This window comes from Dermacentor albipictus, chromosome 2 (assembly GCF_038994185.2).
Source record: "Dermacentor albipictus isolate Rhodes 1998 colony chromosome 2, USDA_Dalb.pri_finalv2, whole genome shotgun sequence".
NCBI classification, from domain to species: domain Eukaryota; kingdom Metazoa; phylum Arthropoda; class Arachnida; order Ixodida; family Ixodidae; genus Dermacentor; species Dermacentor albipictus.
This window is the reverse complement of record NC_091822.1, coordinates 61,506,677-61,534,054: the sequence shown is the minus strand read 5'-3', so window position 1 is coordinate 61,534,054 and position 27,378 is coordinate 61,506,677. Positions and strand designations below refer to the sequence as shown.

Sequence of the window (27,378 nt, the reverse complement as noted above, 5' to 3'; positions counted from 1 at the left end):
CCCTTAGCAATTTTTTCACAGCAAGCGAGAGCGTTGAGACGCTTCACGCGTTTCGAGAATCAAGCGTCTTTCCTTTCTTAAGATCACTATCAGCGTTTCGATTAGACCTTGCCGAGGTGGTTACAGTGCAGGCGAGAGCTAGCACGAGAACGAACGCGCAGAAAACGCAAGCAACCGGGGAACTACGTCCGCAACAACAGAGAGAAGCTTTTCAAGAGGACACGTTGGAACGGAGGTGAGTGTGTTAGTGGGCAAATGATGAGAGAAAAAAAGCACTACAAGATTTCTTTAATTTACGAAAGACTGGTCGTAAAGATGAGCTTACTGGGGATATAGTAATAGTGTGCGTCGTACTACTGCTAGCGGCTTCTCTCTTAAAATACCGCAGCCTTGGTTTCAAAGATAGAGTACAGGCTGCATGAGTAATGATGCTACATGCTATATGCGGGGAGAAATGATACGTGCAAAGAATGGTATACGTGCTATATGACTGTGTTCCAATACTCGCCGTAGACGGCAAAGTAGATGACTAAGCGGACAGCGGCCATCGTAAGCCTCGTTGGAATTCTCACGAAGACGTCACAGTAGACGGCTTTGCGAAGACAGCATCGATGTCAAAACAATGCAGGCTACTTTCCTGTCCAAACAAGATGGCGTCAGAGCAAGACGAAAACCGACAGGGAGGCTGTCTGCGCCCAAGAAAGCGTAGAAACGTTATACTATGCCGTTAATGTAAACTACCTCATGTTTTTTATAGGTTCGCAGGCACAAAGACTTAAAACGCAGAAACAATGTGTGCCTTTCTCAACTTTTTTTTGTGGCCGCAAGGTAGCATCACATTGCAGAAGCGTCTTCAATACGTCTTCCAGACGGCTCAAAACGCCTTCCATTACGTGCCTTGAAGCTGCCTTGGCTGTCTCCTTAGCTGTCTACGTAGGCTGTCTCTGATGCTGGCCAGAATTGGAACACACGCTATGACAATTCCTCACTAGGGGGTTTCGTAGTTTCTGCCCTAATTTTTGGAATAGTAAGTCCACCACTGTACACCGTATAGCTTTGGCGTCGCGGAAATAGTAAGGACAGCCATGGACGGTGCGCCCTACTTTCAACTGCATAACCCAAGCGTGACGCCTCATCGCTCAGGTGTGTTGCAGAGTCACCCCAGGATGAGTTGAATAAAGTAAGTGCGGGATTTAAATAGTAATCGGAGAAGATAGCGACGAAGAAGCTATGACGCTAGACAAGAACAACCAGCTTGTGTAGACGCTTCTAGCACAACGCAATGTTAGCTTCACTAAAATCGCCCAGTGGCTGAGCCTGTGTATAAGCATTTGAGCCGATCAGCCCCACAAAGGGCAAAGTAGTGCCAACAGAGAAATGGTGTTGTCTTGACTAGCTCTGCGTTATCACACGCGTGGTGCCTTTTTTATTTCTTTGTTCCCCACTACGTCACCTCATTGAAGCTTTATTTCAGTAGTTGATATTTAGGCTCTTTCCCTTTTTTGCGTGTTTCTTTAGAAAACACAGAAGTAGCGAAACACGGGGTGAAACCAAGAAAAAGGACGAAAATTGCGTGCCATATTGTTTATTCTGACGACGACTGCAGCAACGACGACTACAACGACGACGGCACCAAGAAAACGACAATTACTGCAGGTAAATGAAGCAGATAAGTGATGTATGTCGCATAAAAATTCTGCTGTCTTTTATGTTCCCAAATTGTGTCATTTTTATTGTTACTTTCATTTGTCCATGGTGTTTTTAGTTTGCATCATCTTCTGTGTGATCCATCCCTCATGTGGGCGTGACCCACGTATATATAGACCGTTTTTTCGTAGGCACCGCCATATTGTGAACGCAGTGGCGCCGCCTATGAGCAGCGCCATACTGGCTTGGGTGAAAGCGGTCTTTTGCGTAGCAGGTATACGCTCGGCGGTAGGTTCTGGTGTTTGTTTTCGCGGTCGTGCGGTCTGTTTAGTATGACGCGCGTATTCTACGTGGTAAACGGTTCTGTGAGACGTGCTGAAGTGGTTTAAGGCCGCATGGCCGGAATTTCTGCTGAACGTTGAGGTGGACGTAACACGCAGCGCGATGTGTGCGCGCATATTTGAGCCTATAATCAGCCTCGGAGATCAATTGTGTATTTCCGAATGTTCCAATCACTAATGTGACCTTGGGCGCTATAACGTAAAACTATTCCAAACTTTTCTATTCCAATTCTGCTATCAGCCCTCCACCATTGGTCAAAAACTTTTTTCGACCACTCCCACTTCACCTGTCTGTCACGCGATGTCACGAAAACCGCGATACCTCCCCATCTGATATGATGTGTACACACTGATTATGTATGATTTCACAGAAAAAAGAAAAACAGTTATTTCTGATTCGACCCCTCTTCGCCATTAGCCTTCGGCAATTGGTAAAAAGTTTTCGTGCTGCACCCACCTCCCCTGCCTGTCAGGTGGCGTCACAAAACCGCGAAAACTCACCGCGTCAAAGTGACGTGTATGCGATAAAGATGCATTAATATGCCGAACAAAACTGAATTTTCTTCGGAATAGCCGCAGGCTGCCCCGTTCCGAAAGGAATAGAAGATGGCTGCCGCCGATCACTCAGACGCTGGCTACTCGCACCTGCCGGAGAGCATGGGTGTATTTGCGTATAATAAATCTTCTTGCGTGGCCGTGTAACGTTTTCGAGCACTTTCGACACGTTTACCCCCTCATTCTGCCAACTCTTCTTTGCTGAGGGTCCGTTTTAGCGTCATTCTTGAGCTTCCGTTGCATGCCGCCGCGATTTTCGACCAGCCACCGCAAGCTAAGTAAGGGAAAGCCGACCAATCGTAGACGCCGGCACCACCCTCTTCATCCGGTTATCGTCTTTCAGTGCAGTGGCTCGGCCCCATCGAATCCCTCTCAACTTGAGCGTTCTCCTCGCCTCTTGTCCGCCAATTAGATACGACAAGCCACTCAGTGTAGGCAATGTTATTCGTTTTTCAAGCAAACAAAAGTGACCTCCTATGAACGAGCAGAGCGTTTGATTGGTCTGTTCAGACAATCCTGCGGGTGACCGCCTGGTGCTTGCGTTGGTGGTTACGCAAATTTGACGTCAGCAGATTGGAATAGAAACATATTGGAATAGTTTTACGTTATACGGCCCCTTATTGCAGTATTATCCTCTATTTCTAAGCTGCGGTTTAGGAGCCATGAAACATACGCTACGATCGTAACAGCGTGGGTACCGTTCTGCTACAATAGGAGTTGTGCTGTTATAATTTGACAAGCGTCCAAACTGTTCGCTGCAGGTTACATTACGTGACTACTTGGTTGGATGGATGAGATTTCCACCCATGAATAAAATAATTTTGGCTAGTTATAGCAGCATACCTTACAGTCTGAATTAAGCTTGTCCAGCAAAGCAACCGTTTACGAACTGCGCGAGCGTCCTAAGCAGTAGTAGGTGCTGGATTACAGATATCTTTGTTCTATATAGCGCATGGTCCCAGCATACGGCATCAGTGGTTATATATTCATAAAGGTTGTGCGGTTTTAGCCCGTTTTTTCTAGATTTTTAGAGAAAGGCGATGATAACCGATTTTTTTTGGTTGTATTCGTTCAGTTTTCTACGACGCACTCACACGTATTACAGAAATTTTGTGCCCAAAAATAGCCATCGCATTGTTTTTATGCGAACCCTCTCACATAATATGGCTGTATACAGGCCAAAAAGGCAATGCCGAAGCACACAGCTTATATATGTATCGTGCTACCTCCCCAACCGCAGTGATCGCTGTGTTGAGCAGCGCCATGGGCCTCATGCAGCAAGGCTAGCGTAGATATATGGTAATTTCAAGCATACTAGACTTGAAATGCGTGAGAACGAGGCCAGTGTATCACAAATATTTGATAGCGCTTGCCGCTCAGATGTTTCGTGGTTGCCTTAGGTTGGCCGTGCACGAGCGTGCGCTCTTATGTTTTGTTTTACTCCCTTCGCCAATCGATCAGACAGTGAGCTGATTTACCATTTAAGGCTGGTAATACAGAGACGCCGGTTTTCTTTGTTGAAATAAAATCGATATAAGCAAAATAGTAAACACATACAGGCACCGCGACTGATAATGCGCGTACACCGCGGCTGATTGTGCGCGTCACATTTTTGCGCCCCCAAGGCATATTTCTGCCTACAGTAGTTACCGATGCACCGAAAGGCTTCCCTGACGACCTTATATGAACGGACATGGCGTAAATTTCACAAAGTAAGACCTAAAACATCTCGAAATCGTTCCGCAGCACGCGACAGCAATACCTTCAAGCAGCGCCGCGCCGGATCGCCCAAGCAAGAGAGGAAGAAAGGCTCTCCGCGCGCCCTATCCTGCGACGGGGCGCCAGCGCTCCGGCCGGTGCTGCTTCAAACTGGATTTTTGCTTTCTTTCTTCCTCGGGGAATCTAGCAACTTAGAGCGCTATTCTAATAATTTCTAAAACTGCTTTACTGGAGATTGCTTGAGGACGAGTCATTAAAGTTCTGTTGCGTTAGAACATACATAACACTACTTGTGTGCACGCTTTCGCCATTTACAAATGGAGGCTGCAAGACAGTTTGACCCCACAAAAGAGCCTGACAATTTGAGCGGTAAAAGAGAATGGGAAGGAGCAGCTTTTTGTCAAAAAGTGACACGCAGCATGCCTAAACATATAAGGGTGTGCAGCGAACGAGCCTTATTAGTCTTACCAGAAATTCACCACATGAACATGCATGTGTGCGTGGTGAATGCATCAAGCTCATTTCTAGTTTAGAAAAGCATTAAAAAAGACTTTCTTCTTGTAAGTATCCAAGACAAAACTTTTTTTTCTTTAAACCACACGAAATCGTGTGGCAAAGACAGGCCGCCAGAAGTTGCCTAGCGTCGCATGCGCAATAATTGCAGTGGAGACGAATGCCCGAGTTGTACCCGTGCATCAGTGGTCCTTCTGGCACCCCCCTTATAATGGTGATGGGGCTACTGAAGCTGGTACTAATAGATGAACAGACGTCAGTCACATGCAGGCAGCAGGTTTCCTGTTATAAGGAGACGAGGCTGAAGCACAATAGCAGCGAAGAACGGCACTAGTTGCACCTAGACATCGGCATTTAATGGGCGAGCACGTAGAAAGGCCTGAAGGCTCAGAAGATCTGAGCACATATATCCACCCGACCCACGACTTTGAAGGACAAATATCAGCATAAACTCAGTTCAGACTACTCTACACTATGAAAATTACTGTGTCCTAGCCGCGACTTCAGTACATCTTCGGCTGCGAAGCAATGCTTTCCAGCACTTATAAAACAGAGGTCCAGGTAGCTTCAGCAAGCTCTTGACTGTCGGCATAAAACGCGTAATGTATCTCTTATTGAACTCGTTATTGCGACAAATATCGGTAAGCTGGGCGTACGTGCACAAATCTTTTATCACAATAAGAACTTTGTACATTGTTCGGCGACCGGGACTCGGCCCCTTGCGCTGCGGATCAGTCTTACACTGATGCAATCGCCGCAGGAAAGGCCAATCGTGGACAGTATATTGTGTTTTGAGTTTCTGGCCCCTATCGGCAGCAGTTACAAAACGGGGCCTTACTACCCATAAGCCGATTAAAAGTGTATCACTTGCTCATAAGACGCTAAAGAGCACGCCAAGGGACAGTGCAAGTTCTCAAATGAAAAGAAATACTGATAACAGCTTTCTCTACCAATGTCGCTGTGTATTATTATTCTCTCGGTGGAAGTGCCCATCGAAGTTAGGGTACTTTTTGAGTAGTCTGAGCACATGGCGCCACTGTTGCGCCACTTGAGTATAATAGGCGATGCCACTGTAAAAAGAAAGGGGTCATGGCTTCCGGCAGCAAATTCAAGTCCATTCCAGTCCCCACCAAAAAATCGAACTTTTGGCTGTGGCGCATTAGATGTATGCGTAACCCTGAAAGATGAGGATGTCTGGAGGGCCGATGAGGAAAGCAGGGGTGAGAGAGTGCAACGTTGGCTACCACGTGTCGTTCATTTTGGTGTTTATACTGTGGTATCAAAATGAGTGCCTTTGGGCGCGTGTTCGTCGACAGCAAAGAATACTTAACTTTTTTGCGCTGAAAAACCGAGTGACGGACGAGAAGGCACACAACGGAAGAACATGTTCTGAAGGAACCGAGGCCTTCACTTAAGCGGGGTTCATGTAGGAGCCCGCATTCAACCGATGAGGAAATACGCAGAGAGGTTAACACGAGAAAAATGATTTATTCTCGTTAGTGCAGGATTCCAATACGGGCACGAGAAGAACACTGCGCTCGTGGATCGACAGCTATGCCTTCATACCTCGGCGAAATATTCTCGGCATCGCGAGCGAACACAGGCCTAGAAATAAGCACGACTAAGAACAAAATTTGAATGACAGTCCTTACTAAAAGAATAATTGTTGAAAATAACAAATTAATGAACAAAAACGCCGCTGTTGTCAACTCATCTATTCCTGGCAAGCACATCGCTGCACTCAAGGGAGGTGCCATGGCACGAAAATGCGACACACGCCACTCGCATACGCCCATGCGCTTCAGCGCAAGCGCACCGGGAGCCGTGAGAGGGCGGCGCCAAGCAGTTCCACGCCGAGGACATACCACTAACGTACACGCAAAACCTACAACACTATCGAATTTTACGAAGAACACTACCGCTGCCCCATAATGCTCTGACGCGACATGAAGCCGTAATATGGCGAAAACTCCAAACAAGCAGATATCCACATTTGAGTCTCTGTACCACGCCATACACCCTGCGCTGTATTCCTCCAAATGCCCACACCATGATAAATGCGCGACGCTTTACCACATGGTATGGGCTTACGCAAGCACACCACATCTTACACCCATAACACAACCCACCACACAGCAATGGGAGGCAGCGCTGTCCAGCTCCGACTCGACGGCCCAGCTGCACCTGGTCAACCGAGCGGGGAGAGCATCTAAGGCCGCTCGACCCGTGGACCGAGGAGACCACCCACTGCACAGCGGAGGAGATACCAACGCTCGTGTGCTCCTTTCTATAACATTTCTCTCTCTCAGTGAGTTCTAACCGTAGCGTCAACCTACAGTTTATCTCTTATCGGGGACTGCTGTCACTCAAAAGTGATCTTCGCGGTATTGTCAACTACAGGCGCGCTGACTCGGCAGCCTCGCCGCGGTGTCAGAGTCGAGCACGTCTCTGTGTGTTCATTGGCACCGTCCGCCAGAAAGAAAAAAAAAGACATCTGAAGGTTTTTTATATGAGATCTCCCTGGTATCGATGGCAAGACATAACTTACATGTCCTTTTTTAACAGCGAGCCATACTGTTTATTGTGCACTCACCGACCGCTCACCTGTCCCGCCTATGCCTTTTAAGTATAATCCTGAACATAAGCATTCATTCAAATAGACGGAATGGTAGAGGAGCGTCGCAACGAGCCGAGACAGCTCCCGCCTGAGAAACCAGCTCATGTCCCTGCGTGTTCCTCAGTCTCCTGGTCGCCAGCTAGACGGTGTGATGTTCTCACGGTGACGGTGCTTAGCTGCTCTGCGCTTTAGAGTAGATACAGCAGTTGCGCACTGCGCAGCAAGCCAATACGAAGCTAACCCCCGTATTCACAAACGCACCTCGACTTGACCCTCCACTCGAAATGCTCCTTGAGGGCGGTTTTTCATTTCACAAATCGCCCTCCACTTGAAACGCGCCTTGAGTGAAAGAAAGCTCGAGCGCTTTACTCGAGAATCTCAAGGTAGCCTTGCAGCTACCTTGAATCGCTCCTCGAGTGTGCGTAAACATGGCTGCCTTGCGATCTGTCGCTCGCCTCGTCAGCATTTTCCGATGGACGCCAGTTGCCACCGTAGCTTTTCTTGGGTTAACCGTGCTGCGCATTTTCAAGGGCTTCGTTTTAGGGACCGTTGCAGTCCTCTAGAGAGCTTCGGCACCGAAATTATTCCACTGCAGTGCCGAGACAAATCGGCCGTCCTGTCAAGAAGACTGCGAGCTAGTGCAGTGATTGTCGTCTTACTCCGTGCATGAGCCAGTTGATGACCTGCACACTGGCATTCTTCGTGCCAGTGCTCCGAACCTACTAAAGGCGTCAGTGCATTCACGTGTTTCTTGCGGCTCATCGTAGAAATCAAGCGCGGCGCGATACATAACTGCGGCGGACTTCGAACTTGCAAAAAGAAAACAGCTACGATGATTCCTGTCACCAGTGGGTGTGTTGCCTGTGTGCGTGTGTCGCTTGCGCGAGCGCCGGCCGTCGCCCCGTCGGCGCTGTTTGTACTCGGGAAGATCATCACTGCCTACGCTAATCCAAGGACGGCGAAGCAAGCAAAACGAGCATCTTTGTAAACGAGCAGGTGCGTTCACTTTAATTTTTGCAATTTTCTTTAATTTGATGCGGCTAGTTGCCCTAAGGAAAATAAGAAATGGAGTGTAATTTCGCGCGGACCGTGTGCAGTTGGTGCAATTTAAAGTCATAAGCAATAATTACGTAATCCTTGCTTCAAACCATTCAGTTTAATTAGCTTGTCCCCTATGAAGATCCAAGCTCAACGAGGAAGTCACCAACCATGAAATGGCATTCAGAATTATACATGCACGTATACACAGGTTAATGTAATGTTTCGTTCGAATAAAAGAAATAGAATAACAATACAACAGAGTAGAGTTTTGTGCATCACATTATTTTTTATTCCTATAAATAAAGGTGTAGCAATGTAGTGACAGCACCTAATACAGACAGTGCTAGCAAGTGGTAGCAGGTATATCTCGCACACCTTTATTGCGAACATCCCAGCTCTCTATAGGGTTCATTATGTAAGTGTTAGATCGCTGTTGTCGGTCTTGCTGAGCAAGCGGTAGACTAGCTGAAAAATGTTTCTTTCCAAATAAAAATAAATAAAAACAGTATGAGCTAATTAATGTAAACAAAAATCGCGCTCTAGAACACAAACTTCTTAAACTAATGTATTATTACGAAATGTAAACTAAAGAAAGCGAATACAGTACCTAAGCTAGTTTCATGGACCTTCTTTAACATCATTGTATGTTTATTACCAACCCCTTCTTTTTGCAGGAACCAGGTTGAAAACACACGCACGAAGAGCAACTGCCTTTCCAACTGTGCTGTGTGTGCTGCGCTTGCATTGGTGTGCAAGTGGAGGAGAGGTCCAGTTAATGTCCTGCTGCACGATAATAGCCGTCGAAATACTCTGCTTAAGACATCTATCATTTTTCTGATATCCTACCAGCTCAAACGTCACCACTAAAAGCAGCTTCACTGCATGTATTTGCCTTCATAGACACGTTGTAGCTGAAGTCATTGTATTTTTCATCCAGATGGCCTTTCTTCAGTCATACTTATTAAGTCAGTATGTACCCCTTAATAATTTCTGGTCAATTCAAGTGCCAATTTCTTTCTAAAACAATATATTAACATTATTCTCGCCTTTTTGTACTTTGATAGTATGCAACACAGCGTGAGCTCTGATCCTACAAACAGAAGCAGTAATGAAGGAGAAGAAAGGGGGTTGAACGAGGGGCGCGATTTTTAATAATCATATCATGAGAAGCCAACAAGCAAAGTCACCAAAGACAACATAAGGGAAATTACTTGTACTTACTAATTGAATTAAAGAAATGATAAATTAATGGCAATGAAAGTGGATGAAAAAACAACTTGCCGCAGGTGGGAAATGTAGTTCTAGTAGTAGTAGTAGTAGTAGTAGTAGTAGTGGTAGTAGTAGTAGTAGTAGTAGTAGTAGTAGTAGTAGTAGTAGTAGTAGTAGTAGTAGTAGTAGTTAGTTCTAGTAGTAAAATATAAATACACAAGAAAGTCGATGGGAAAACGGTGCCGCGGTAGCTCCATTGGTTAGAGCATCGCACGCCTATGGCAAGTTTTCTCAACCACTTTCATTGCCATTAATTTGTCATTTATTTAATTCAATTAGTAAGTAGAAGTAATTTCTCCTCTGTTGTCTTTGGTGTCTTCGCTTGTTTGTTTCCAAGGATATAAACAGAAGGAGTAGTACTGCTGACAAATATATTCTAGAATAAAACACCATCTCTGTTCAAGACCGTATTCTGTCGGGTGTAGCCACCCGACGGCATGCAGTGGTAAATTCTTGTAGAATATATGCTGTTTCTACCCTGCATCTAGCTTCAGCTTAAGATAAATTGTGACGGCCCGAACAATGAGTTTCTTCCATTGGATGCGGATGACAGTTGGCTTCAATGGGGCTTGCAGAACTTCAGCAATTGACCGAGGTACAACACCCAGGGTAGCAGCGTGTCTTGTGGGATACCAAAATAGGCCAAATGGTGATGCAGACTGTCACAATGACACTGCTGAAAAAAACAGTATAGAGCGGATTACTACCGTTATTTCAGAAAAGCTGAGATAAACCATCAAAACTATGGCATATTTTTAATCTAAACTTGCTCATGCTAAAGTAGCTTCAGCATTCCACAAAATACTGAAGTGTTGGCTACAAATACTACGAAAGTGTTGCTTCACAAATTGTGCGCAGAAAGAAGATCCTGTCGCAGCTGCAAAGCACCACGGGCAACTGATGACCTCGCCCATCGTATTCATGCGATTTAAAACAAAAATTATATGACAGCTGAAGGGGAATAAGAAATTAATTTGATTTCATTAACATGGCTGTTTCATGTTTGTGGTTCTAAATAACAGGGCGTCCATTTCGCCATTTTGTGAATGTGGGGACACGTAACATGAATATTTTTACAAATTTTATGAAAATAAGCACAGACTAATTACCGGGTAGGCTAGTCAAGTACTTCTTCAGCACCTAGCTTCTTTCAGGGAAGCGAGCTGGTGCAATTCCAACAGGCAGGCACCATATCAATCGATGCTTTCAGGTCTGCCAGAAGGAAGCCTTGCTGTGCAGCACAGGCGTTGATTTTTAGATCAGCTGGTCCTTCCAAGCCCCACATCCTGCACCAGAATGCCAAAGCTTTTATGTAGACAGGGCGCTCGCGCGCTAAGTAAATTCAGTATACCTAAGCAACGGAAATGAAAAAACGTAGCACAACTAAAAATATGTCGGCATTGCGTGAACTTGAAAGCCCAGTTTATGGAACGTGCATCAGCTGCTACCACATAGCACACTGAAAACGTTAGGACGAAAAAACAAATGGCGGTGATGAAGTACTGACAAGTGAATTTTCGGAAGATTAAAACATTGCGTAGCGTATATGTGAAGTGAGGAAGCACAGGAAATGCAGGTACCAGTGCTGGTTCGTTGACCATATGTGCTACAAGTTGAGCAAGCCGACTGACCACCACGGCTTCTAAAACAAAGTACAGGACTCAAAAGACGCTTGTTTTTTTTTTCTACCTGCCGGAGCTATGCACTCAACCATATACGCATTCTGCCACATGTATACTATAACTGCTTCTCCTCTACCGAAAGATTTCATACGCGATACTGGAATGATCGTTGGATGCAGGCGCCGATCCGTACCTTCTACATTATCGTTTAAAAAAGCGAAACCAACAACAGATTGTCGTGCCGAATCTTCCACAAGTTCCCATTAGCAAAAAAAAAAAATAATATATGTTTTGGACAAGCTTATGCCGCCTCGAATATGTTTCAGGTACTAATTCATGCCCGCAGCATGAGCAATTGGAGTCAATCAGGCTTGTGTACATCGGAAACGGCTTATCGACAGCACAGCGGCAACCTCAAGAAAACCGCATTGACATACTGTGCTTCCATGAAAGAATGGCTCACTCACCCATATTTTCTGTCCTGTTGTTTCTTTCAGCAAACTCACAGTACCACTCGGTCTTGAAGGTAAACAAAGCTGCCCATCGGCCGTTCCATCTGTGGCCTCAGAAGTCATTCAAGCTCGGTCACCATGCGCACAAGGACAAAATCACCCATCTTAACCGCGATTACCAACCGCAATGTCTGTCACCAATGAAACACTAGGAAAAAAAGAGCAGCGGACAAATGCCGGCGCAAATTATCTTGGTTCTCAGCCATGCGCCATGCTCTCAGCTGTTGGGATGCGATTGTTGCCAGACCTGAAACACAGCTCCCGCTTGCTCTTTCAGACGAACGCTCATAGTGGCAGCGTTGCCGAGCTAAAGTTGTGCATTGCGCCGTGTAGTTGTTTGATTAGGAAGACAAATGAACTGAAACACATATTTGTCTTAAATAATGGGCCTTTTAATAAGCACATTGAAGAATAGTCTCGATATCAGACGCTTTTCTCGGTCGATACACTTCACTTGAGTCGAGGGCGCATTTTCAAGGCGTTCCTTGGCGGAGGAAAGGTGAAGTAGTGTTCATGAAATGCAACGGAGCCTTGGGTGAAGGAAGCCCCGTCGCCTCGACTTGGCTGAGTCGAGGAGGAGCTTCAAGTGAAGGCGTGTTTAAGAATACGGGGGTAAGTGTTGCATCGTTGCCCATATTACATAACATGCACGAGCGCAACGCACTAAGTACACATCGGCAACACCACCGCAGAATCAGGCATTTCATCGCTCGCAGCATGGCGTAAGTGTAAACCATTAAAGCGACGTGCATTGGTCCTCTTCTACTAGCGCAGGCAGGGGTTCGGAGATGGCGAGCATTGTGTTGTCCACGGCAGGTGCTTTTGTCACGTCTTTCTTGGCGGAAGAACGACCGTTGATCCAAAGTCCCACGTTGAAGAGGAACGCGATCAGCATAATCCCTGCCATGAGCTGAAAGAGGCCGTCGTACGAGCCAAGTCCATCGCGGAAGGCGCCTGCAAAATACGAGTTTTAGAGAAAAATAACCCTCGTGAATAGAAAAGCAAATAATACAAGATTCAAATTTGTGGGACAGAAACTGATGGTAGTAAATTTCGGACCCAGCATAATTTCTTGGATTGCAATGTGCGCGCCAACGTGAAAGCTTAAGGAAGGTTATTTAGACAAATTAGGCCTATATAATAATAGTAGAAATATTGACACGCGGAATGAGAACACGCATAAAGTTGCGCTCAAATTTCGCGTTAGGGAGTGTTGTAATCGTCGGTGAATTTGTAACTTCGGTCTGGCTTGAAAGGTTTTTTGTCTTTAAAAAAGATTGATACAGCTCGCAAGGCAAGTCGGATGTCTGAATGCACAGCGCAACGGTTTCCGCAGTTTCATCGCTGAAAAATCATGAGAGATATCAAAATGAAGCGATCAGCAGCAAGGGCCTTTCCGCTGCGGCAAAACACCTTGATTCTACGCCACAACCGAGATACTTGAGCATAGAACCAAGTGAAAGAGCAGCCGTGAACCTGCATGCAGTGGCCATCTTTGCTTATTTGGACGGTGTTGCCAGCACAAGTAACGGATTCTGGAGTTTAGCGCCACCGCTGCGAGGGGGTTGTTGCCTGCTATCGCCATCCCTGGTTTCTTTTCCATCCTATCGCGGCTGTATTCGGAGCTTCTATCTGTTTTGTCAAAGGAGCTCGCCTTCCTCGGCGACGAGCAATTCCTTCGGCAATGGTCGTGCCCATCTGTGTTTTTCTCTCACGGACGCCCGAAGCTTCTCTTCCCGGTACCTTGGTTTTCGTGGGCGAATGGATCGGTTCTTATTGGCATCAGTGAACGCAATTATCTTGACTGATTTCGGTGTTTGCTGCTAGAGCATGCAATGTACATGTGTATACTCATCTGCCGCATAACCATACACGTTTAGACATGTCTGACACATAGTTTGCGCGTCTTGTTGCGTGAATATCATTGACTATGTAAGTTTATGAACTCAATTTCGTGGACTAGTATAAAGCGTACCAGATCAGCGTCTTCCAGGCCGTGTGCATAGTATACGTTGGATTGAAGTACTGTAGAATTTATTTGGGTTATGGATGAATAAGCTTTATGTGAACAAACCGCTCAGGTTGACACGATAGCTATAAGTTATGAGACGACTAAATGAAACGATAACACATGCTACGTACACTGCGAACAAAACAAGTGCACCAATGTTTAGAATATCATTGGTGTTTTAAAGGCAAAATTAGTTTTACACATTTGTAGGTAAATCAGCAGAACGTTTTTTTTAATTCGCCGACGATTACGATACTGCCTAATGTGAAGTTTGAGCGCAGCGCGCACCGAGGGACCTCAAGGAAGTTATTCATCCATTCATCTATACGTGTTTTCATTTCGCGATACACTGGCTGGCGGGAGCAATCGGTCTCGTGCGGCACATGGAGTGAAGTGTGGCGCGACTGCCTCGCTGATTGGGACATCATGAGAGGCAGCGCATGGGTGACGCGTGGGCGCGATTTAAAGCCACTGGCGCTCGCCACAGACATACAATGTACCTCCGCTTATGCAGCGCTTCGTTTCCATACAGATGACGTGCGCTAGTCAGGCAGCTTCTTGTATTCGTCATCGCCGGAAAACCCGTCTTGCGCGGCACCACGCTTTTTTAAAGCAAAAGCATTACTAACTTCGTCGAGCCGAGTTTTGCCGTCGCCATGATTTTACCTTCAGTTGACCGCAGCTGTGCCGTAGCCTTGGCAACGCATCACGTGACTCGCCACGCCGGGCTCTGCTGACGTCGCCGGCTTGGCGCATGCGCTCTCCGCAGCTGGGTCGCCGCTTGACCACGTGAAACACCGCGCCTAGCTAAGAGGAGCGCCGCGCTCGCCTAGTCAGTGAGAGATTGGCCATGGATTAGAGAGGGGTCGGGCTGTCTTTTATAAGCGTTGCGCGGGAGCGGGAAGCTTTGAGCCGTCGTCGCCAAGCGGCGTCTGACCACCACGCGGATATCGCCCGGCGAGCTGCTTCACTGGAGAGGGTCCGGAATGCAACAGCCGTCGCACCGTCGAACACTGCGTGTCTGCCCAAGCATAATTACACTGATGTCTAGCCACCGACCTAGGCACAGCCGTAATACCTGGCTTAATGATGATTGTATACCTAGTAATTACAGCTAAATCAAACGTTAACGAAGTGAAACCGAGACTTAACCAGGCTAATCCAAGCTTTCGCTTTGCATATCCAGGGTTAGCTGAGCAAAGCCGCTGCCATTTTTTTTTCTCACGATTTCGCCATGCCCTCCTCCTCCGCTTACCGCCTCATGGTTCCGCTGCGCCATCCTCCTCTGCTTTCCTCCTCGCGCTCTCTTCACTATCAGCGTATTTTATCTCTCCCTGCGCTCTGCGTTCGCTTTCATCTTTCACTGTGCTCGTTCGCTAGGTTACGAAGGACGGGACAACGCCGACGCTCGCCGCCGGAACGGGTGCGTAAGCGCTGCGCTCTAAAATGTAGCGCTTTAGACTTACCCACCACGGGCGGCCGAGCGAAGCCACCCAACGCAGTGATGAACGCCAGGACGCCGTAGGCCATTGGAAGGTTTTTAGTCCCGAGTTCTTTAGATAGTGTTTCGGACGTTCCAACCAGCACGTAACCTCCGGCCAGTCCAAGAAGAGCAGACACGGCCAAGAACACGAGCCTTTCTGAGACGCACGGAATCAAGGCGGAAATGACGGCAAGCGTGATATAGCAGAGCGTAAGCAAGGACGCCGTCGACGTGACTCCATAATCAGTCAAGAAAGGTACGAATAACCGGCCGACGGTGTCCATGGCTGATAAGAGTAACAGGGCGAGGACCGACTCGTTGTACGATATGCGAATATCCTCGCCGAGGTCGAACATGACCGTGAGATAAGAGTCCAAAAAGAAGGCAGAGGTGAAGAAGCTGAAAGTGTAAAAGTACATCCGTGGTGCGCACAGAACTTCCTTCAGGCTGCTCAGGGCAGAGGATGGTGCTTCGACAGTCTTCTGCATGTCTGCCGGAGCAGAAAAGCCGATCGTACTTATTACAGTACCTCTCCGCGAAAATTCGTCGTTAGAGGACGCTCTTCTGGACGCAAACATGGATCCGGTCACGCTCAGCATGGTTCCCCTTCTTTCCAGTGCTGTATTCCTTGGTGAAACTGTCGACGCGATTGAAGAGACTCGCCGGTTCGCTGCCATTTCTCTGACGCTTCTGGAGAACGTACTTCGCCTGGATGCTATGGAAGGACGGTGATCGGGCACCAGCAGCCATGGTTTCACAGAGATAGAGGGGGTGGCATTGACGCTCGACGCGGTTCCCTTAGCAGCTGGTACTGGACTCGGGATGATCGTTGTATTCCGACTCACTCCATTGCGGTTCGTGATACTTATCGCAGTAGAGCGCCGCTTTTCGCCCGCTGAGCTGTGGCATACTTCCATGGTGAGTCTGTCGCAGGGCTTGCCGTTGTTTCGTGTGTCCAGAGAGACAGGCTGAGCGTCTCCTTTTGCGACCTGCGGATTTATTAATGCGCTCGTTACGACTATGGTACACAGTTAGGTGGTATGGATTATGAATCGTGACTTGAGAAAAAAAAATAGACTAAGCATTTGAATGATGCCTTGTACTTCCTTGTTAATATGTTTGTCAATAGCCTTCCCCTTGGGAAATGTATTGTGTGCCCTCGCGCAGAAATATAAACCAAGAAGGAGGAATCGCTGCACTTGGTTTCCCTATTAAGTAATAACACCTTGGTCTGAAGCACAATTCTGGCTGTCCAATGGCTAGCAAAAAGCTGTCTTTTGGCTCCCTTCTCACTCGATAAGTATTTTAGTGCGCGTCACTTGACCAACACCTTTCTTGAGACGTTTCTTCTGCGCAGTTTCCTCGATACTGCCGTAAACCCCATTTTGCGCCGTCTGAATGTGTGGCTTTTGATTGGCCTAGACCGTTCATTTGTAGTTTACCTGTCCAAACGGTGCGAGAGTTGAGCGTTTCGCCCTCAAACATAGCCTCTACGCAAACGACATCACCCTGTGAGAAACCGGGGGCAGCGGCGGGGTTATTCAAGACACGCTGCAGCAAGCCATAAACGAGTTTTCATGCATACGTAGAACCGCGCTGCCTGGAGTGCTCCCCCATAAAAACCCTCCCCCCTCCCCCCCTCCCGCCTTTGAGGTGCAACTCCTTGTGCATCAGAAGGGCATACCTCTAGTACCTAGCATTCTTATTCTTGGCTTGCGCGTTCAACAAAACGAAAGAAACCCAGAGATACTCAAGTAGTTCTCGACTCACGTACACCAAACCACTCGCTCCATTGCACGCATCGCAAATCGACATCACGGCATGAAAGAAACAATCTGATACGCCCGGTAATCACCTGCGCCCTTACGAGCATCACATATGTCGCCCGGTACCTTAGCCTCAGTGCAACTGACAAGCTCAATTTCAATAACATGATCAAGAGGGCCTATAAACAAGGCCTACATTTTCCCATTTCCATCTCTAACGAGAAACCGGACGCCATCGGCAGTCACAACACCATATACAAGCTTAGTGAAGCTCAGCGTATTAGCCAATACGAACGACTCGCCAATTCCACCATGGGCAGGCACATTCTAGGAACCCTAGGCATAACCTACACCACCCAATTCGGACCAAAAGTATCCGCCCCTCCGAACATTCGCGCTCAGCTAGTTATCCCACCCATACCTCACAATATGCACCCTGAACACAATCAGAAGCGACGTCCAGGCAGAACTACACGACTACAAAAGCGCTACGACCAAGTCGCAGACGTAGCCCACGTGGACACAACGGAATACCCCATCCAGAATGCCATGACGGCCGCCGTACTCGCGGGCTCGCAGTACCGCCTCGCCGCGACCGCATCAATACTCATCGCTCAACCCGAAGGAGAAGAAATGGCCATCGCTTTGGCCTACGCCTGTAACGATGCACACTACATAATCAGCGATTCCACAACGGCCATTCGAAGTTACACAAGAGGACTGATAGCACCCCAAGAACAGAAGATACTCTCCGGCACTCCTCCCTGAAGGCAACACCGCGTCCAGATAATGTGGGCCCTTGGTCACTCGGGTCTGGCTGGAAACAAAGACGTCCACGATGCCACCCGAGCTCTCGCACATGGAGTGCATCACCCTTCTCCTGCGTCTTCCAATCCTGATGGGCACTCAGTTCTGCATCGCAGTCACGCGCGGGACCGAATGGTCAGGTCCAGGGAAATCCTCCTCCACTACCACAGAGAGTGGTTACGCTACCCCCTCCCCCCTGCACACAAAACACCAAATAAATCTAAATCCACCACTTGGCGACTACTCCAGACGCAAACTTTCCCAAACCCCGTGCTACACAAGCGCATTTACCCCACTGCATACTCCCCACTTTGCAAAGTGTGCGAGGACCGCGCTGACCTCGACGAAAGTATCTGGGCATGCCACAAAGCCTTACTTACCAACACCCACCACACTAACACTACGCGCATCATAACTACGGCCGAGCAGTGGGAGACTGCTGCTCAGCTTGGACCCAGAAGAGTAGCTCTGGGCCGTCCGGATGGCCGAAGACGCCGGCAGAAAGCAAGGACTGGCCGCCGTATGAGGAAGAGGTGACTGGGGGCTAGTCTGCCAACCCCCGCCACCCCTGGACCTCATCAAGGACACAATAAAGTTTTAGGTAGTGACTACAGTGACGGGGCCCGGCACATTAACATCTGCACTACAGTGACGGGGCCCGGTACTTTAACATCCACACTACGGTGACGGGGCCCGTCGCTTTAACAACAACACTACACCGACGGGGCCATCACTATAAAGATGTCGGTATTGGGGGCGAGGACCATAGAGTTTCCTACAAAATTCTTGTAGGAAACTCTATGGCGAGGACGACTTACGGAGTCGCCATCTGTCGGAAGCGCCTCACATGCGTCGGCGTTAAATAAAGGCTAAATAAACATACTACGCGGCAGCCCTCCTGAACAATGTTGCAAGTACTCTCGAAATGGCAGTATTTTACCTTTAAAATAATCATGTTAGACAAACAGAAAGCACAGAATGGTTTAGAAACGCTATCTCTTTGCCTACTACGTACAGTAAGCTGGGACACTGAGAGCGGTCGCCGCAAGCGATTCCACCGAACCGGTTTGCGTGAAACGTAAGCAATCGCTGAGGAAACTATGTCGAATATGTTCTTATAGTGGGATGGCTGTCTGTGTAACTAAATATAGCATAACAGAATGAAGCTGCAATGCAGCGATCGCACGGGTTCGCGGTGACCGACTTCGCGTCTGCATGCATGTCGATCGCTTTCGCTCCGAGCACATTTTCGCACCGCGCCGTGAGCTTTATGCCGCAGCATATGAACATTTGACAGCACGCAAGCAACCATTGTTGCATGGACACTATCAGAGCTGTTCAAAAATAATTTCGTTACAGCTAGGGTCTTCGACGCCTACAGCGACTTGTGATATGTTCCGTCGCGATGATTCAGTCTTAATTTTCTTTTTGTTTTCTTCTAAAGTCTTGGAAGCTTCAATATCATTATTTCTCAAATTTTATCGAACTGCATGTTTATCGGTCTTGTAAGCGATCAATTACCCGCTGCTTCTTTTTCCTAATTCAGTAGAATATTCATTGTGTGGTGCTACACAAGCAGGAACATGTGCCGTGCCTTTTTTAATGTGTTTTTACTGTTCCCCTTCCATTAGAGTGAACTTTCTTTCTTTATTATAATCATCATAGGTGTTACAGTGCATACGCAAAAGATTGTACATTCATGGACAAGTACCCGTTGCGGTCGTTCGATCCGTATGTGTGCAATCAATGTATTCCATTACTGCACGGAAGTTGCTGACATCGTGAAAATTCACGTGGTGTTGTGGACAGTACTGGAATAAAATACCGTGGTCCGTGAAGCGCTTGGCATCCCCATAGGCGCCAGCACCGAGAAGCTCATGCAGCTGGGAGTTCACAACACCTTCGATGAGGTTGGGTCACAGAAGTTAGTCCAGGTTGTCAGGCTCGCTTCCTCGCCTGCGGGGAGGTGGATCCTGGAGGCGCTGGACTTTAACCGAGTCAGGGAAAGGCGGTGGGTGCTCGTCGCGTGGTCGCGGGAGGCCGTCACGGTCTCGCCGTTCCCGCGCAACGTGCACACGCAACGCAATGTAGGCACACGCCGGGCCCGAGCGGCCGCACTTCTCGGATCCGTCGCCGACGATCCACGATCAGTCGCGTTCGTCGACGTCGCCCAATACGGTTCGCCCGACCGGTTTGCGGCGGCCGTGGTGGATCTCAGGGGGCAACCTAAAGGCTGTTTCACATGCTGCGACTGCAACGACGAAAATCGGTGCTGTCGCACGCGTCGCAATGCGATTTTTAGAGGGCTCATTTCACATGATTGCGATTTCAACAATGCGACTGGTGCGACGCACAGGGTTGCTTAGTGCCAGGTTTCGTGGCACGCGCTGCATAATTCTTTTATTGTAGTGAATAAAACGTTTACACTATAATATTATTGTCTTCTCTTGATTGTAAGCAAATAATATGTACTTTTACTCATTTAAAAACGTTAGTTAAGATTTGTCTTGGGGTGCGCGACGGCGGTTTCTGTAGTTCAGTGCGACATCGCGCACGTAATCAGCTGTTCGCAGGTGGTTCAGCGATGTGTGTTGTCTTATCTACCTTCTATGACCGTTTCGTTCTGCCTGTGCTACAACAATCTGCAAGATGACCTATCGACAAGTTCATATAGCTACCCTCACCGTATATGCAGTATTCGGAATTCGGCTGCCACGAAGTTGTCGTGTCAGCCCAACAAGATCCTCACGCTACCCGTGCTCGGCGTCAGCTTCTGGAGAAAGGATGCGTGTATATTGCCTGTCATTGCGCATATGTGGTGCCTGCTCCTAGCCATATTCTTACGCCAAACGCAACAAGAAGCACCAACCCGAACGCCCGCGTGTGCCCCTGAACGAAGCCTCAAACGATCTGTGTGATTACGACGTGGAGTGAAAATTGTGTTGTGAAATTCAACCTTAGCGCTAGCCTGGTTCATCCATCGCCGTGCTTGCGCTGCGAATATATATATGGGAGCCCCCTCTCAATATTTCTAAAGGCGCAAAAGCCGACGCATCAAATGTTTCGAGCAGTTACCGACACTTTTGTAGAAACCAGTACGTTGTAACATAGCATTCTAAAAGACACGCTTCTCGTCCACTTTGTTGTCCCGTGTCTCGCGCTGGTAGTATACTCGGAACTTCTAACAAGAAGACCATATCAATACGCGCTATCCATAATGCAGGATCGTAGGTCCATGGCAGACGCACTTGCCGTAGAATTTTTCAGCTTTCTGCTCAGCCTCGCACGCCTCTCACGGTTAGCCTGTTTTGTGGAAATAAATATTATTATATTATTAATGTTATTAGATATTATAGTTTCTTCACTGTAGCTTATAGCAATCATCCAGATTTCTTAAGCTAGTCATGCATTCAACCTGTATTAGATCAACATTGGTACGACATGCTTATGGGAGCCATTTCAAACTAGATTGCTCAGCCAGAGAAAGTACAAATGCAAGCCTCAATGTTTATTCCAATTTGGTATTCCTAAACATTATATTGGCAGAATTTTATGCCTGCTTGCATTTCCTGCAATTCAATGTTCAGAGCTGGAAAAACTGATTCCTTTTCTTGCTGTCGAATGGCTGCTTCAATGCCGATAGCAAGCTATAATTATTCATTTCGAAAGTGTTAAGCAATGACTATATGTCTAAGCTTATCAATGCGTTTTTGTTCCACGAACACAATTAAGTTTTCTCTCTCCCTCCCATTGACAGCCATGGAATGAAACCGTTCACTTTCATAAGTATCAGGATGCAAACATTCTGAAATTTGTCCTGAACATTTGTCTGCGTCCTATAGTGTGCATGTTTGTATTAAGTTCTGAGGTTACAATCGCAGTGATCTACACATATTGTTATATTGCAACAAACAAATTTATTTCACTTTGTTTTCAAATCTACAATGTGGCCATGCAGTAACGACTGCATTATTAAGCAAAAAAAGAAAACTGCAGATTCAGTGTACGTGTTGGAATCTATGCGAAGTGAAGTTTTTGTCAAGTGGTCAATTAAATGCTGTTAAAGTAACTGCGATATATACAATTTGTCTTATTTTCAACAATCCAACCTGTCATCTTTTGCAAGGTTTGCTTATGCACCGCATAGGTCACAACCTTAATGTCATGTAATCTATATGCATTACACTGTTCACAAACCATACCGAAACGCAAAAGGCAGTTAATGTAGATGCACGCTGCGAGACATCAACACAGTGACGTTTGTTGAGCAAGGAATGGTGCGAGGTGTATGCAGATGAATGAATGACGTGCTTATGTACTTATTTATTTATATACCTCGCAGGCTGCAAGGTTGGAGTATTATGCAAGGGGGAATAAAAAAGTTGTTACAAAAGGAAGAAGGGCACAACATTAAGAAAAAACCAGCAAAAAAAGCAGTACCACTACATTGCACCAACTAGCCCAACGTGTTTTGCTGGCGCAACATTATACAATACTTAACAAACAATAACAGAAAAAGTTACTGCCCATGCACCCTGTACAGACGGTAAACCAGCGAAGCTGAAATGTGCAGCCCCGGTTTTTATCACTGGGTTAATTCCAATGGCTTATTCAAGTCTTTCTATATTATTGGTTATGTCTGTGTTTCTTAATGAGGTTATGCACATGTTTGGCTTGGGTTTATCACATTGTTTATTTGGAATGCCGCACACTGCACTTTGTAAGATCACCATCTTCGAAAGTGCAATGAGCAGCGGTTCATTGTGTTAATCCAGGTGGTCCATCGAAGTCTTTCTGAATTATGTTACGCATTTGTGTTTTGTAATGTGTTAATCATAATGTTTATGACTCAGTTATGCACTGTAGTTACCAAGTGACACACCGGGGCTGCACATTTCATTTAATTAAATACAGGGACACATTTTTGAACCTATAGGGAAGTCTGAGAGAGACTTCTGGATGCGCGCTCTGCTGCTAGAGAGAAACGACATCACTATCGGTGTAGCCAATGGCCCGCCACACCTTTGCTGCAAGATAATTATGACATCATGATCTTGTCTTAACCCCGTCCCACTCTGTGTCCCTTCCTTGCAATAATGCGTAGATAAATGTTTATGTGTTAAATGCATAAGCATTTCTATGTCTACCCAACAAGAAATGTCTCCGTCCCTCATGTAAGACGAACAATGGCTCACAACCCCCGAAACAATGGCTCATACCCCTACGCTAGGGTTCTTGTGATCGGACCATGAGTGTTTCGCCTAGGCATATACAGCTTAACTCTAAAAAGAATGAACACCTTTCTGCTAGATACCAAGATAATCTCATGAGGTGTACTAACAAATGAAAGTTTATTGACCATGCCGAGTAAATGCTGGTCGACAAGCAATAAATCGAATTTACACAAAAAGCAGAAGCAAGATCTGATGTGTGTCCATACAGATCCCACCAGGAAACGCATCCATCTCTGAAAGTGTAACAGCGGCCATGCTGACACAAGATTCTCCCAGTGTATTTGCATCTACAGCATCCATAATTTCTCTAGGCAGCCGATCTCCACAGAATGCTAGCTTCTTCCTCTACAATGCACTCTCCACATCTGAGCGTGCATTGTAGAGGAAGAAGCTAGCATTCTGTGCAGATCGGCTGCCTAGAGAAATTACGGAAGCTGTAGATCTAAAAATGCTGGGTTAATCTTGTCATCACGGCCTCCGTTAGAAATGGATGCATTTCCTGTCAGGAAATGCACATGAATTTTTGCTTCTCCTTTTTGTGTATGTTCAGTCTATTGCTTGTCAGCGAGCATTTACTCGGTATGTACATTAAACGTTTGATTGTTAGATCATCACGGTTTTCTTGTTTGTCCTATGTGTTCTTTGGTGCCATTTGCAGCCAGGCTATTTGTTTTTTTTTTAGACTGCAGCAAGTCACTTTAATGGCCCTCATGATACCTTATAAAATCTTTTATTTGGCCAATGTAGCAAGAATGTACAGTGTGAAGCAGTAAGAACAGGGTATGCTAACGTCTACTTAAAAGGTTTATTGTGAAAATTTAGTGATCTATAAAGGTTACCACAAAGTAGTACAGCAATAAAACCTGATAAAGACTAGTGCTTGATGAAACCAAACGTAAAAGCAGGAAAGGGGGAAAATACATGTAGATATACAAGTCCAGGGAAAAAATACAGTGATCACCAAGTGTGCAAGTGGCTACCTTCCAGGAAACTCGTTTTATTCCCAACGGCATGGAACTGGAAGAATGTGCTTGCATTGCATAAACAAGCTGTCAGTCTGTCTATTGGAATAACAACAGTGTATCTTGAAAGGTGCTGGCATGCAGGATTGGCAATTATAATGATTTTTTCCTGCACTTGGAATTTTTCTCTATTTTCTTTCTGTAGCATTTTTATTTATGTTTGGCTGCATCAAGCACCAATTTTTATCTGTCCTTCAAAGATGTCTTTCTTTTTCTGGGGAAAACTCGGGGAAGGCAGGAGTTGGAAATTCAAGACGATGAGCAACATGAGAAAAAGGTGAAAGTAGGAGCCAACGTTTCCACACGTGGACCTTGAAGAAGACAAGTCCACTTGTCGAAACGTTGGCTCCTGCTTTCAACTTGTTCTCGTTTTGCTCATCGCCCTTTTACAACTCGCCACATTTTTATAAATGAACCTCAGTTGAAAGTTAGTCCTCATCCATATCTAGTGTCATCCTGTTGATACTGCTTCATGCTATGCACTCTTGCAACATTTGTGTGTGTGTGTGTGTGTGTGTGTGTGTGTGTGCGTGTGTGTGTGTGTGTGTGTGTGTGTGTGTGTGTGTGTGTGTGTGTGTGTGTGTGTGTGTGTGCACACGCGTGGATTTGGATGCGAGATCGGGCCCTTGGGCAGAGGTATCATTCCTCTCCTGTGTAGCCTTATGAATTCATTAACTATACTGCAACAGAAATGCGGTGGACAGGAACGAAGTGAACACACAGAGCGCTTCGTTCTTGTCTGTGGTCTATCTGTTGCACTTTAGTTAATAATGAATACACACAAACTCATCTAGTTTTCAGTTATTATGTCAGGCTTATAAGCCCGCTTGTGTCCTGGAATATCTGCATGGCTATGTATCCTGTAATTTAATTTCTGGCCATGTGCTGGCAAGTTGCGTGTTAATCTCCTGATTTTCCTGACAATCTTGTGTGATGTGCAGGCCCAGACAGTTTCTGGTGAATCCATGCAGGGTGTTGTGCAGGGTGTAATCTGCATTTCAAGTGCTGCTTTGATTGCTTTCCGTTCAGCTTTTCTAGGTGTAGGATGACCTGGAATGGTACTCACTTATATGGGGTTTAGTTTTATGTAGTGTCATACTACTGTTACACTGCTATTGCCAGATCAGTGTACTATATGTGCCTTATGTTTGCTTGTATCTTCATGATTAGCAACCTCCTCTGTGTGTTTGGCAGTTGCATATAGTCTCCTGGCCTAATTGTTTGCCCCCATATTCCATGGTATGGGCCTGTTGTGTTTCAAGTTCAGGTACTCCCGAGGTTGTGTTTCTGAAGGGAGGGGTAGTCGTCTTTGCATCTCATATGCTAGCTGGCATAGTATCTTGGGATGAGGTTCTGAGCTCTTGAGACAAAGAATTTGTGCTGCAGGCTGCAACTCTACTCCGTCTAGGTGCTTGTTCGTTAGCTCTTTCTCATAGAGGTCTTCAGGCATGGTACAGTTGGAAAGACCTGTTATTACTACCCGATGCCTGTATTCGATGAGTTGTCTTTTTTTGTGTGCTGCTGGTAATTCATACCGTACCATACCTTGGACACAAGCACAGCATCTGCGATTTTCTATAGTATCCGCTCGCCCACCCCCGTTATTTCGAGATTATTCTTTTCACCAGGTGTGGAAGTTGCGTCCAGGCAGTGGCGTAGCAAAGTTGTCTGGCACCCGGGGCCCATAGGTCTTCTGTCACCTCCCCCCCCCCAGGGTGTAGCCGGCGGAAAGAGGGGTGTCTTCAGACGAATATGACACCCCCCCCCCCTTCCTAAGGCCCCTTGCACCCGGGGCCCGCGGCCCCCCGGCCCCCCCCCCCCCCTATTGCTACGCCACTGCGTCCAGGCATTGCATAATTGTTCCACCCACATGCTGGCTCTGCCGTCATGGGCTTACACTAGCTGAGGATTTGTGGATGTTGACTTGCGGGCATATTTGTCCAGCTATGTGGATCACAATGTGCAATCTGGCGTAGTTCTTGATTCTAGTCTTTCTTTTCTTTCTGACGTCGATATGAGCTGACTTATCAGAAAGCGAGAGGCCAGACTAGCTAAGAAAGTCTCCAGTGTTGTCGAGGGCTTGTTGCATCATTCTTGATTTCTGTATAAGATAGCTTTCCCACAGACTGTAATACACCATAGGCTGTAGCGTTTCTTGTAGTATGCCCTTGTTGTTGGTGTGTGTGGGCTAAACGTACCTCCAACTCTCACCTGGAATTTTCTGTCTTTCAGAAAGTTAGTTTAAGTGCTCTACCAGAAATGTTTTTGCTCATCGTTCCTCTTATTAGAGCAGCATGAGGTACTGCTGTTAACCCTTTAATGACGAGACATATAAATACCGAGAAAACATGTTTATTGTTCTATCTAAATATGCAAAACACGTCAAGAGTAAGCATAATCAACAAAAAGAAAAAATATTTTGCAGAAATTTTTCAGCAATAGAGGGAAAACCCCAGGCAGGAAACTGGAAGTGGGCTTCACCCCAATGAAGCCACCTAGCTTTATCTTCAATTTGTATAGACAGCTCTTATCATATGTGAACCATAGGTGCCCATTTCATTTGCTTTACATCAGATGTGCGACACCACTGCAGCTGCATACGTTGCATTGGCCTGTCTCCTCTGAACTTGCTTGCACAAGACAGTGAGTCGCGTGCCAAACTTCTTCCTCGTCCAGTGTTCCTGCTCTAAACCAACAAATGACGCTTGCTGCCTGTCATTCAGTGTTGGCTGAAGACATTTAGCTAGAAACTTCGTACTCTATACCAAAACTCGACAAGAAAAAAATTCTTTTTTGGTGTGTTGCCTGTAGGCAACACTTGTCAATAAAGGGTTAAAAGCCTCTTCACTCTGTTCATTCTTTCATAAGCGGTATTACACAATGTCCTGCAATAAAGTTTCTGCTGCTTATGGCCCACTCATATCTGCCAGAAGGGACAACTCTTGAAAAAGGTTTTCTTTGTGCTATGTGTGCGACGTAGTATGAGCATTCATGCCTTGACATTTAAACATCTGTAGAACCAGCTTCTTGACAGAGTACTTGCTATACCTGATCATGCTTACTTGTGCAGTGCTGTTGAACAATACATATTGATGCAATGAATATTTACACACTTGAATTATCACGAAAGATGGTTGTTTTACAATTCTGCGCTTTGCTTTCTATTGGTGTTAGATTTTGCATAAGCATGCCCCCCGTGCAATAGCATTTTGAAGTGTA

The 27,378-nt window shown here is 46.4% G+C and overlaps 1 protein-coding gene and 1 long non-coding RNA gene across 2 annotated transcripts; one reads left to right on the top strand and one right to left on the bottom strand.

Annotated features, from left to right (window-relative positions):
* Nucleotides 1-174: 174 nt before the first annotated feature.
* On the top strand, nucleotides 175-6,386 carry LOC135909058 (uncharacterized). The gene is made up of 3 exons (XR_010566546.1): nucleotides 175-235; nucleotides 1,519-1,656; nucleotides 6,281-6,386. It is a non-coding gene; the product is annotated as an uncharacterized lncRNA (long non-coding RNA).
* Nucleotides 6,387-12,372: 5,986 nt separating this feature from the next.
* LOC135909052 (monocarboxylate transporter 9-like) lies at nucleotides 12,373-15,936 on the bottom strand. The gene is made up of 2 exons (XM_065440905.1): nucleotides 15,314-15,936; nucleotides 12,373-12,790 (listed from the first exon to the last, which is right to left on the bottom strand). Exons 1-2 carry the CDS (start codon nucleotides 15,927-15,929, stop codon nucleotides 12,573-12,575), a joined length of 834 nt encoding a protein of 277 aa, XP_065296977.1. The 5' UTR covers nucleotides 15,930-15,936; the 3' UTR covers nucleotides 12,373-12,572.
* Between the last annotated feature and the right edge of the window lie 11,442 nt (nucleotides 15,937-27,378).

Coding starts and splice junctions, on each gene's coding strand:
- LOC135909052 (XM_065440905.1), bottom strand. CDS start 15,929: ATGCTGAGCGTGACCGGATCCATGTTTGCGTCCAGAAGAGCGTCCTCT. Junction 12,791..15,313: donor CGCTCGGCCGCCCGTGGTGG/GTAAGTCTAAAG, acceptor CGTATTTTGCAG/GCGCCTTCCGCGATGGACTT.